This window comes from Grammomys surdaster, unplaced genomic scaffold (assembly GCF_004785775.1).
Source record: "Grammomys surdaster isolate TR1022 unplaced genomic scaffold, NIH_TR_1.0 341, whole genome shotgun sequence".
NCBI classification, from domain to species: Eukaryota; Metazoa; Chordata; class Mammalia; order Rodentia; family Muridae; genus Grammomys; species Grammomys surdaster.
Window position 1 is genome coordinate 4815818 of NW_021604760.1, and position 13679 is coordinate 4829496.

Sequence of the window (13679 nt, forward strand, 5' to 3'; positions counted from 1 at the left end):
CTCTCTCTCTCTCTCTCTCTCTCTCTCTCTCTCTCTCTCTCTCTCTCTCTCTCTCTCTCTCATCCATTGGGATTTTATATATTTACTTCCCCTTTTCTGTCATCTTTCTTCCCTTCCCCTCCCTATCCTGTTGTAAGCCTATCAAAATCTAACTTCTTATTCAAGCCTAGATATAGGTGACATTTCCTGATGACCTGGACTGTTAAGTCCATGTTAGATGAATCTGTGTACTGCTCCAGTAGGGCTTGGTCTATTCTACCTTGTCCTACTGTCATGGTTCCTTACTGTGCCTCTCACTGTTTGCAAGTTATGAGAGAATGGAAGATTCTGCTCTGTTCATCCTGGGACATGTTAGAGAGCCTGGCAGAGACTTACAGAAATCCTATACATACATACATACATACATACATACATACATACATACATACATACATGTGCATGTGTGTGTGCATGCGTGTTTATGTTTTCTGCAAACCTCTGCTTTCCAGTGATGCAATGGAGCAACCAGGGTTGCTGTAGAAGGAAAATTGATTGATGTATATCCACATATGGTGCCTTGTTCAGAGTATGTAACATAACTAACTTTTCTTTACATGCATATTCTATAACTGATATTCTTGTCCACTCTGAAAAGCCTCTTGATTTTGTCTTAAAATATTTCATGACTACAAAGTATCTGTAGGTTGCTGATAGTTATTTGCCCCCACTATCAGTTGATTGAAGAGAGTAAGTTACCACAGTCCCTTTGATAGTATCTCTAATTACCTGAGACTAATACTAATCACAAATCTGAATTTTTACTCAAGATTTAATTGAAATTGTTTATGAACCCAAACTGTAAAATGATGAATGTGAACATCTTGGGAAGAATGGTTGCTTTTTTTTTTTTTTTCAAGAATGATGATACGTTGTCCCACTCAAGGCATGTGAGAAAATACCAACTTCTCCCAAGAGCCTGAAATGGATTGGAAGCAAAGGGACAAATTTTGTGAAGCTTCTTGTAATCATTGGAGAAAGACAGTACAAACAGCTTAGCACTGGTTACACTGAAGATTTCTCTTGCAAATTGGGACAGAAGGATGGTTTCTGGGTGTTTAAATCCTGGTACTAGCTAGTCAGGAATTTAAAATATGAAAGTTACGTAAAAATCTAGTTAGCTTATGGAAAGTTCTTTGGAAGCAAGTCATATACTGTTACCACCTGCACACTAACATGATAAACCATCATAAAATACAGAAAAAGTTTCAAATATCAATAATTCACCATATGAGATTAGATTTTAACCTTGATCTTAACTCCTCTATTACTTTGTTATAAACTTTAATAACACTTTTGAAGAGTAACACTTTAAATTTCTTTTCTTCTTGCCAAAGCTCATAATTGCCTTCACCACCCTTTACTGAACCTACTAATAAAAACATCCTACAAAGACTCACTTCCATCTCTGGTAAGATTCCAGATTTGTCTACAAACACCTTATGTTTTACCTATTTTCCTATGTGCACCTGTCAAAAACACCTTCCTTGCACAAATGAAACAGTATCTAATTGTTACCATTTTGTTCCACATGTGTTAATTGTCTAATGCTGAAATGGGGTGGAGCAAGTGTGCCTCACTGGAATTCAGTTACTCCATGGAGTCATGGACCAAAATTCAGTTAGAATTGAAATTCACTGAAAGAAGCCACTGGGCTCACTCATGTTCTCCTTGTTTGTTTGGTTTGTTTTTTTCCCTTCTATATTTCTGCTCTTTGCTTTCATTTGTCTTTGTTTCTTTTAAGTTTTCCCATGAGGCAAATATCCACTGCAGCTCAGTACCAACAGGAGACCAATCTCAATCCTATATACATAGTCTTCCCAGAAGAAAATCTATAGACTGGTACTTGGAACATACAGCAAAGGACAACTCTGGCCAAGCTGAGGTGTGTATACCGAATTATTGACTTACTGTTCATAGATGTGTATATGGTGGGTTGACTGTATTTTCATGTTAAATACTGGTTAGAACATCAGAGGATAGACTGACAGATGTCATACTCCTCATATTCCCCAGATTCATAAGAATCTTCCTTGGAGACTTCTAAGACAAGCCAGCAGATCTCAACTACCTTTCATTCCAAATTTCCTAGAAGGGCGCCTACCATTCCAGTTGACCCAATCCTAATTCAGCCTTTATCTTTTGTTACACTCTCAGCACTTAACTCCCTAATCTGACAAGTTCATAAGATTTATTATTCTAAATGCTTGTTCAAGATGAAATATTTTCATTTTCATTGATTGTGAAGGATAGATGATGGTCATTAAAGAGCATATATGTCCTCTAAGAAAAGTTGTTTCTTTCCCTCCTGAGGAAGAGATCTAAGGTCCCATAAACTAATCAAACTATGAAGAATGAATCCTTTTCCTCAGGTGGTACCATCTTGTCTTGCCCTAGGCCAGGCCCAGCTTTGACACCTGGGCCAGTGGTTTCTGCTTCTGCTTTTACTTGTCTTGGCTCAGAGCTCTACTCACCTTTCTGTCCCTTGTTGGGTTAGGAAGCTGTCCAAAGGCCAAGCATAACAACAAGAGAAGATTGTTTTCTAATCACGTTGGTCAGAAGAGAACTCAACTCACACCCATTGAGCTCCAACTTGTTGGACAAACTTCAGAAAGAGCTGAGGACTCTGGACCCCATCTCTTCGGGCTTTCTCCACCAGTCACAGCTGAGCCGTCTCTTCCTAAGACATAAAGTCCCTCTGCCATTACCAACAGTCAAGCTCCTCTGCCAAAGATTTTCTAGAAGGGGTTCTGCAGAAATGGTATGGCTATTATGTGATCACAAATGTGGGTTCTTTTTTATGTCTCTTCTTTTAACCCATCAGGGTAATACAATTAAGAAGTTAGTTTCTCCCTTGACTAAGGCCTTTCCTGTGGACCTCTAAACTTATGCATATTCGTGAGTGGAAAAGGTTTTATGAGAAAACATTGGAAGAGAAAATAAAGTTGGGATCTCAGATCTGTTCACTTTCTCTTTAAAGAACTTTCTTGTCTCAACTTTCACTGTCTGTTCTAAACATAAATCTGATATGTATTCAAATCAATGGGCCTTTTTGAGTCTAGTGGTGAACAGGCGTGGCCTCAAGATAAGAGTAGAGGCCTTAACTAAGGTAAATTTGCTGTGACGGTATCTTAGAAGTCAGAGATGTCTTTAAAATTTAATTTATTGCTACCATTTTGGAAACTGAGGCCAATGTTGTCAAGGAAATTGGTTGAAGAAACCAAGGAATGAATGGGAGGCATAGAGTTGAGACGTAAGTTCACTTACAGTAAAGCCAGAGTGTCTGTGTATACAGCCCATGTAACTAATTGTTCTCAGTGTCCCTGGTACCTCAAAGATCTCATCCAGGAAGCCAAGTCAAAACCAACAACACAAGCATCATCTCTTGATTTAGTGAAGTAACAAATGAAAAATATTAATCTTATATTTAGCCCTTAGTAGATGCTCAAATAAATGCTCTCTCTCCTAAGCTATCATAATTAAATCTGTTCTATCCTTATGAGAATTATTTAGCAATATGTGGTGAATACATGACACAAACTATATGAAACTTCAGTAGAAATTTATAGCCCAAGACCTACCTTATATGAGACTCTGCCTAACTTCTTTCCAAGGCTGTCTTTCTGGTTTTCTGGAGGTTTTTATCCAGAGCCATTGGATGGCTTCTATGTTAGCAGTGGAAATCAGTGACCATCCTTCAATCCCTTACTACACTGGAAACCAATCTTGGCTTTTTTCTTCTAATCTGATAAATTCTTGTCTCTAGAGTATGCGAGTTCATCTAAACTTATAAGCACATATTATATGTAATAATATTTCTGAGATATAAGAGAGGGAAAATGAGTCTAGATACTTATGTTTTCGCCCATTAACAGCTCCATATTCTCAGTGGTTTGAAAAATAAAAACAAATTGTCATTTATTGATGTTTTGAAACAGGTTCTTGTGGGGAAAAAAAACTGCAGCAGTGGAGGAGTCCCAGTGGGTTTCCATGCTGCGGGTCCCACATATAGGAGAAACCTCTGGGGTTCCAGAGGCTAGGGGCTTTGGCAATGACAGGCCCCAATGACAAGAAAAGTCCTTGGTTCCAAAAGGGTTTATTGTCATGGCAGATGGTGGATGGATCTGGAAGTACCCCCAGGAAACTCAGGGCAGTCATTGAGTTAAATACCGAGGGAGAAAGGGGGAGGGTCTGGGGAGAAATGCTTAATTTGCTCCACCCCCTGGTCTTCATTAGTATGTAAATCCCTAGGGCCTGAGGACTATGGTCACACCCGCTACCTGTACATTTTGGGAAGGGATGTAATGGCCTATGTGACTAAACAATGTAGGTCTATGGAGACAAGACTGTGCGTCAGGACTCTGGGTTCTGGGGACATGACTGAACGCCTGCAGTTTCTCACTTAGAGTCTTGGAGTTCCAGGCCCATGCCCGACCATGAACCAGGATACCCTTACACCATCCCACAGGTTCTGAGGCAACTCAGACTGGCATCTGAAGACACCTGAGTAGCTGAAGATGACCTTGAGTTTCTAATCCTCCTGCCTCCCCTATTCAAAAGCCATGAGAATAGGCATGCGCCATCATGTTCTATTTCATATGGGGAATCAAACTCAAGAACGATGCTGCAGCAGGCACTTTACCAATTGAGCTACCTTCCCAATTCCTGCTAGCAGCTAGTTTTAAATTCACACTATATTTATAGGCACTAATGCTATCTAAGCTACAGGACCCATCCTGATGAAACAGCTACTCAGGAATCCTTTTGCAGGTGATACTGGAGGAGCAAAGGGGAGACTTCCAGGGCCTTTATGTAGGAAGTTTAATCTTTAACCCAAAATGATTCTCTTCTTTTCTGTTCATAGCACCTTAGTAAGAACAAGCCACATGGCTCTCCATTGGTTTTGTAAACTTTGTTACCTCTGACATTTTCTTACTAAAGAAATTATATGTGACCTCAGGTATATAGAGATATAAAATATGTAAACAAATCAAAGAATTACTGATAACAAATTACAAAGAACTGTCAACAATAAGTATGTGGTGTACATAGAATTTCAATATTTATAAAAGATTAAAGCAAGTTTGTATACTAAGATGAATATGCTTATTTATTTATTTATTTATTTTTAGATTTATTTATCGTAAGTGTATGAGTGTTTTGCCTTCATGTATATGTGTATGTATGCCATGCCTTCTGCCCATGAAGGTTAGAAGAAAGCAGAGATGCCACAGAACTGGAGTTCCTGGTGGTTGTAAACTACCATATGGATACTGAGAACCAAACTTGAGTCTTTTGTAAGAGCAACAAGTACTGTTAACCACTGAGTCATCTCTCCAGCCCCTTATTTATTCTTAAAGTTAAAATATAATTGTATTATAACCCCCTTCTTTTTCCTACCTCAAATTCCTCTCCTTCACCTCCTACTCAAACTGATGGCCTCTTTTGATGATGACTATTATTACATTTATAAAAATTCATAAGTACAAATGCTGAACCAGTTTTTGTGACTTGTGTGTATATGATTAATTTTAAGTTTGACCACTTTGCACTGAATAACCAATTAATTATCACATTGTTAGGAAAGGGTAACTTTTAAAATATTTTTATTACTTTTATTTTTTTACAATCTAGTCAATTACTCCCCTCCCAGTCTGTCCTCCCACTGTTCCTCATCCCATTCTGCCTTCTTCCTGTATCCAAGAGGTTGTTCCCTCTTCCAGGTGCCCCCACTCTCTGGGGCCTCAAGTTTCTGGAGAGTTAGGAACTTCTTCTCCCACTGAGGTAAGAGCAGGCAGTCCTCTGCTGTATATGTATCAGGGGCCTTGGGCCAGCTCATGTATGCTTCCTGGTTGGTAGCTCAGTGTCTGAAAGATCTGAAGGATCCATGTTAGTTGAGACTGCTGATCTTCCTATGGGATAGCACTCCTCCTCCTCAGCTTCTTCTAGCCTTTCCCTAATTCAACTATAGGGGTCCCAGACTTGAGTCCAGTGGTTGGGTGTAGGTATCTGCATCTGTCTCAGTCAGCTGTCTGTTGGGTCTCTCAGAGGACAGCCATGTGTGTACATACACTGTGACAGGTCTTGGGGCCTCCCCTTGAGATGGAATCCAAGTTGGGCAGGTCACTGGAACCCCTTTCCCTAAGTCTTTTCTTCATTTTTGTCCCTGCAGTTTTTGTTTTTTGTTTTTTGTTTTTTTGACAAGAACAGTTCTAGATCAGAGTTTTTGACTGTGGGATGGCAACTCCATCCCTTCACTTGATGCCCTGTCTTTCTTCTGGTGGTAAACTTTACAAAGTCCTTTTCCCCACTGTTGGGCATTTCATATAAGGTTTCTCTCTTTGAGTTATGAGAGTCTCTTACCTACTAGGTCTCTGGTACATTCTAGAGGGATCCCCCCACCTCCTACTCCTCAAGGTTGTATATTTCCATTTATTCTGCTGGCCCTCAGGGATTCTGTCCTGTTCCCCACCCCACAATACCTGATCATGTACCCCTTTTCCTTTTGCCTCTCCTCTTACTCTCATGTCCCTCCCTCCCTCTGTCTCTCATGATTGCTTTCTTCTCCTTCCCATCCTCACTTGGGCCCCTCAGCTTGTTAAACTTCTTGAACTCTATGGGTTTTATCCTGGGTATTCAATACTTTTTTTTTGGCTAGTATCCACTGATTAGTGAGTACATACCATGCATGTCCTTTTGGGTCTGGGTTACTTCACTCAGGATGATATTTTCTAGTTCCAGTGATTTGCCTGCAAAACTCATGATGTCCTCATTCTTAATAGCTGAATAGTAATCCATTGTGTAAATGAACCACATTTTCGGTATCCACTCCTCTGTTGTGAGACATCTGGGTTGTTTCCAGATTCTAGCTATCACCAATAAGGCTGCTATGTGCATGTATCCCTATGATATAGTGGGGCATAAGAGTGGTGGTATAGCTGAGTCTTCAAGTAGATAAATTTTCAATTTCCTGAGGAACTTCCAGATTCATTTCCAGAGTGATTGTACCAGTTTGCAATCCCACCAGCAATGGAGGAGTGTTGCTTTCTCTTCCTTCTTGCCATCCGGTTCTGTCACCCGAGTTTTTGATCTTAGTCATTCTGATTGGTGTAAGGTAGAATCTCAGGGTTCTTTTGATTTGCATTTCTCTGATCACTCAGTACTTTGAACACTTCTTTAAGTACTTCTTGGCCATTCAAGATTTCTCTGTTGTGAATTCTCTGTTTAGCATTATACTCCATTTATTTATTGGGTTGTTTGGATTTTTGGAGGTTAGCTTCTTGAGTTCTTTATATATTTTTGGATATTAGCGCTCTATCAGATGTGAGGTTTTGCCTTTGCCTTACAGAAGCTTTTCAGTTTTATGAAGTCTCATTTATCAATTCTTAATCTTAGAGCCTGAGCCATTGGAGTTGTGTTTAGGAAATTTCCCCATGCAAATGAGTTCAAGGCTCTTTGTCACTTTCTCTTCTATTAGATTCAGTGTGTATCTGAGTTTACATTGAGGTCCTTGATCCACTTGGATTTGAGCTTTATGCAAGGTAATACATATGGATCTATTTTCATTTGTCTATGAACCAGCTACCATTTACACCAGCACCATTTATTGAAGACGCTTTCTTTGATCCATTGTATATTTTTGGCTTCTTTGTCAAAGATCAAATGTCCATGAGTGTGTAGTTTTATTTCTGGGTCTTTAATTCTAGTCCTCTGACCACCCTGTCTATCTCTGTAGCAATACCATGGAGTTTTTATTACTATTTCTTTGTAGTACAGCATGAGGTCATTAACTGCTTGTAACTTTTTGTATAGGGGTGGAACCCTCTAAGATTTCTACCTTTTGTGTTAGCTGGTATTTCTATTGCCCAGGTCTTATTTAGGCAGCAATATTATTTCAGTGTCATGGGTAAAGTTTTCCTGTCATTTCTAGGAGAAAACAATCTCCTAGACTTTATAATCCCCTGGCTCTTATAATCTATCTACCCGTCTTCTGTGATGTTTTCTGAGCCTTAGGTATATGACTTACTTTATGTCTTTTGTGCGTGTTTGTGTGTATGTCCATTTATTGAAAAGGGATGATTTTTTTTTTAAGGTGGGCTGAGAGCTACACTTTTAAGTGGTTATAAATTAAGGTTAAGAATGTATTTAGAAATGATGCTAGACTGGTAAACTAAAAACTCTTCTCTAAAATCTATAATCTCACTAATACTGAACAGATAGGTCTCTAATATAAGGCATTGTTTCTTTCCTGTTGGGAAGTTCTTAAATCCAATTAGACAGCTGTTAGTTTATATCTAGACAAGGGTGTCACTATTGCACCTTGAAGAATATCTTGCAATTGTAATAATCATTGTCGTGGTACATATGAATATTAGCAGTACAGGACAATTGATCCCTTCCTTTCCTCAATGGCTTGCATAGCATGTTCAGATACCATGAAAGCTATTCTGCAAAAGGAAGCGTTTAGTTTAGTAAGTGTTGTGTATCATTTTAGATAAATGTAAAATACTATCATTCCTTAAGCTTAGTCAAGTATCTTTAGTGTTATTTGTAAAAAATTCCTGGGGTAGAGTAATGGCTCAGGGGGCAAGACTTGAAAAAGAAAGAAAGGAAGGAAGAAAGAAAGAAAGAAAGAAAGGAAGGAAGGAAGAAGGAAGGAAAGAAAGAAAGAAAGAAAGAAAGAAAGAAAGAAAGAAAGAAAGAGAAAGGAAGGAAGGAAGGAAGGAAGGAAGGAAGGAAGGAAGGAAGGAAGGAAGGAAGGAAGGAAGGAAGAAAGAGAGAGAAAAAGAAAGAGAAAGACATGAATGCCAAGGACCAGTCTTGGCTTGGAGAGTTCTGAGGAAGGAGTGTTTGGAGCAGAAAAAAGAATGAGTCAAAGTCAATGGTGGGGTACAAGCTGACAGCCTGTGTTCTGCCCCTGCTGGCTCTCCAGACACCTCATCTAGATAGCTCAGCTCTTATAGACTAAAGCTCACTCTTTTATTTACATATCAATTCAATTATTTACCCAGGTTCCTTTTTGATTATCCTACGAATCAGCATTTTATGACCTTAGCCCATTGATTCTTTGAAGACAGAAAGTACTTTTGTTGTTGTTGTTCAGAAACAATAGTAACTCAATCATTGGGCACAACTAGAATCCTAATCTTGTAAACCATGTTAAAACTAAATTCTTTGGTGGAGAATACAGATGGATTCACCATATTAACTGAGAGACAATAGTGGTACATTTTGCCCTCTCACTATCCCTGTCCAAAAAGACCCTATCTCTCTCCTCCTTCCCCTTGAATTCAGAGATCTGCCTGTTTTTGTATGCTAGCTGGATGGAATCTCATTCTGAGATTGCTAACCTCACTCTGTCCCAGACTGACCTTGAATTTACCTGCCTTTGTAAACCAAACTAGCAAGCCCTGGGTTAAAGTGAGAGACTCTGCCTCAATAAATGAAGTAAAGCATAACCAACATCAACCTCTTCCCTCCACAGTATACATTATAAATGTGTACATACATGCACATTACACACACACACACACACACAGAGACAGACATATGCAACAAAAGAGTGCAGTCTTAGATGGATATTTGTTATTGCAGGATGTAAAGCATCTTCAACATTTACAGTTGTTGCTTGATCAAAATTGATCAGTACTTTGATTTTGTAATTATCAATGCTAAGAGTACCACTTCATATAAGTATGTACTTCATATTAGGAAAAGTCTGTATAACACTATTTCTGTAGTTGAAAATTCTGTCCTAATCCTAACCCAAAAGACACTGAATTGATTTTCATGAAAATCAAGCCAGGAATTTAAAAACCAAACATTATAACTTACTATAACCTAAAGATACAGTAATTTTATACTAATATGTTGAGAAGTAGTTGTATAAAATATTAAAATCTTTCTTTTCTCAATTAAGCCACTGTATTTCAGTATGAGTAGAAAACTCCATGAATAGGGAGAACCCTGCAGTTCCCAACACACAGTTGTCTGGAATCCAAAGTAAGGTGTTTCAGGCAGAGCTCACTGGTATTATATAATTTGATGCAAGTTCAGTAGAAGTGTATGTTGTCTTCTCAGACCAAAGTTGCAGGGAAGTAAAGTGAATCAACACAGGTGAGAGTGGCCAGAAACATTTGTATGATTACATTTGAATTAATATGTAGTTGTTACACATTCAAAACCTTTTGACTATAGTCATAGGGCCCTGCTGAGAATTTAAGTAATTGGACTCTACCCAACCACAAAGCAAGAATAAGGAGGTACTATTTTGCCATTTGTACAGATAAGACCATGTAGCTAAAACCACTAATAATTATGGGCCTGCATTTTTTAAATATGATTTTTTGAAAATTATCAATATTAAACATTTTTCAAACACATTTGACTTTAAAGGGTCTCTTTCGCTTTGACATAAATTAAATGAAGCTGTTCTATTTTATATTTAACTTCCAGGTGAATTATGGAGAGCTACTCTGTTTTTTGAAAGAAGCAACTAAAGATAATTTACAGCAAAATGGAACAGCCATATATAGCAACCCAAGGAAAGCTCCAAATCCAAACCACAATAAACAAAGGTATTTTCTTCCCCTTTGTAGTCATATGGTTCCTGCATATCTAAGTCATACTCCTGTGGTGAACTGACATTCTGGTGGAAACTAGTTTTGGAGGTTCAAAGATTAAGATGAAAGGACCACCATGCTTGGGTTTGGGTTTTCATATGTCACTTCCTTCCTTATCCTTACATGATAGAAAGAAGAGAGAGAAAGAGAGAGGGAGGGAGAAAGAGAGAGAGAGAGAGAGAGAGAGAGAGAGAGAGAGAGAGAGAGAAACAGAGAGACAGAGACACTGTAACCTCTTCTATAACCCCTTTCATGGGCCTGAATTTTTTGAAATAGAATTTTTTTTAAATTATTAGTTGTGGGGAAAAATATTGGCCACAGCTGTGGAGTCCCAGTGGGTTTCCACGCTGCAGGCCCCACATGCAGGAGGAATGTCTGCTGTTCTAGTGGCCTGAAGGCTTTGGCAGGGACAGGCCCTAATGACACGAGGAAGTCCTTGGTTCCAAAAGGGTTTATTGTCATGGTGGATGGTAGATGGATCTGGTTGTTACCCCCACCCTGGAAAGCTCAGGGCAGTCCCGACTTACATAGGGAGGGAGAAAGGGGAAGGATTGGGGGAGGATCTGGGGAGGCTTGCTTAATTTACTCTGCCCTCTGGCCTTCATTAGTATGTAAATCCATAGGGCCTGAGGCCTCTAGTCACACCCTCTACCTGTGCACTTTGGGAGGGGCTGTAATGGCCTACGTGACTGAACAATGTAGTTTTATGGAGACTAGACTGCTTTTTGGGACCCTGGGTTCTGGGTGAGCACCAAACTCCTGCCAGTTCTCATGTAGAGTCTCAGGGTTCTAAGCACATGCCAACCATGAACCAGAATACCCTTACGCAGTCCCACAATCAGTACTAAACATTTTTCAAGTACATTTGACTCTAATGGGCCTCTTTCCCTTTGACATAAATTAAATGAAGCTGTCTCCAGTCTCATAACGTAAGACTCCTGAGTTTGAGTTTGGTAAACAAACATTCAGACCATTGCACTAGACTTCTAGAGCTTTCAGGGCAGTGGAGACTTTCACTAGCACTCCTTGTTCACACACACTTGGCTTGTATGTACAGTGCCCCCACTTTATTCCCCTCCCTGCCTTTCTCTCTCTTTCTTCCCCTACCCTGTCCCTCTCCCAGTCTCTCTTTTTTTTCTTTCTTTCTCTCTCTATAAGCATAGAAAGTAATTTTCATTATTTCATATATTTATTAATACTAAATTATCTGCCCTTTTGCTTATCTTTGAAAAACTCTCATTCTGAAATAAAAAAGAATCGTGTAGGGTGCAGAGCTCACCTTTAAACTATGAATCTAGAAAATAGGTTTGATTAGTGAAGTTTTATATTAGTGGCATTAACAAAGGATTTTAAATTTAAAAATTACTAATATCTTTTTGCATAATCTTAAGCAAAAGATGTGACACAGTGTGGTTTTTTTTATAAAATGTGTGTGAGAGAAATATTAGAGATGAAGCAGAGCGGAGTGTGACATTTTCTGTGTTTACCAAGAACAGGGAGGAAGGGCAGTTGTCAGGAGCATGGGTTCTATAGCCAAAATGCCAGGTTCACCTTCTGTGTCACTTTATACTTCTTCTCTTTCCTCTGTACTTTCAGTGTCCAGTTGGAAATGGAGACTCAAGTAATCTTTCTTACATTGATTTCTCACTGGAAACAAAGCCAGAGATTTTCATTTTTCTGAAGATCTTATATTGTAAATTTAAAAATGTGCATGTGTGTGTGTGTGTGTGTGTGTACTCATGTACATATTATATCTGTGTGACTATTAGCCCAGAAACTAAAAAGGTCATCATGAAAGTCCAGAAAGAAAACTAAAGAAATAGAAAGCAATAGAATGCATCTGTCACAAAAATAGAGGGGGGCTTTCCTGGGGAATGAAGGGACCCAGTTGGAGGTGTCCACAGGACAATGGGACATGAAGAACAAGATAATTGAGAGGAAAGTATGATGAGATCTGTGTGTGAAAATATAATAATGAAATGCAGGAGGATAACTCTGAGTTCCTTGCCAGCCTTTTCTACATAGCAAGATAAAGGAAGGCTGAGGTATACAGTGAAATTCTATAGTAAAATAAGTGAAATTTTAAAAAATTAAATAAATAAACAAGTACAAATTTATTTAAAGCAGTACTTGGTAACAAAGTATTTTTATTATGTCTTTGTTTAGTTAGAAATAAGCCTATTTCATAGTTAGAAGATGTATCACTGAACACAAATGTCTCTGGGCCAAACAGTAGTATTCATTCTACTACTAGAATTTTGGCTAGTCCTATGAGAGTTACCAAATGTACCATAAAAATCAGAGTTTACACTTTGAGTTCTTAGTCTCATTAATAAACAAATTTGTGAATTACAGTGTACTTTAGTACACAACAACCAACCTTCATTTACTAAAGGTTGTGAAATTGTGGTCTCGGGAATTTATCAACCATTTAGACCTCATAAGTGCTAGATGGGAAGCCTTTTCTGGTCCCTGTACCTTATTTTTTTAATTTGTCTCCTGGTCCTGAACTTTTTACTTCCTGACAGGCATTGCATTTGAAATTATTTATCTGGTATTTGAGGTTTGGAATAGTGTCTGTCTTATCCAGAAATTAGGTCTCCCTTAGTCCTATAATAGTTACTGACTTATTTGAGGGGTTCAATAAATATCTATTGAATAAAATGACATCTACAGTTATCTCAGGATGTTCCCTAATGTGAGTTGCAGGGACACTTAGGAATCTCTGTTTAAGAGAAGCACATTAAGTGATCATTATTCTGAGTGCATTGGAGAAGCCAATTGCTTTGTTCAGACCAGACAGTCTCTTTGTAGAAACATGAGGCTAAGTCTGCAGCTTAGGAGAAGCTCTCCTTATAATCTCCTGGTTGGGGCAGCTCTGTGATTCAAGGGCTACAGCTCTAATCTCTTAAAGTGGTCCAGATGAAATACACTCCTGTAACTGCCTTTCCAGAGATACTAACATTTACAGTAAATTCCAAACAGTACCTACAACTGAAAAAAGCCTGGTGTATGTGGGTA

General features: G+C 38.7%; 1 protein-coding gene across 1 annotated transcript in view; it reads left to right on the forward strand.

The window, feature by feature from the left end:
• Positions 1-13679, forward strand: part of CUNH1orf87 (chromosome unknown C1orf87 homolog) — a 63751-nt gene that overhangs the window by 20107 nt on the left and 29965 nt on the right. Inside the window, exons 4-6 of the mRNA XM_028778799.1 lie at positions 1781-1921; positions 2534-2797; positions 10492-10613. Coding sequence (XP_028634632.1) covers positions 1781-1921; positions 2534-2797; positions 10492-10613 — 527 coding nt within the window. The remainder of the gene's footprint in view (positions 1-1780; positions 1922-2533; positions 2798-10491; positions 10614-13679) is intronic.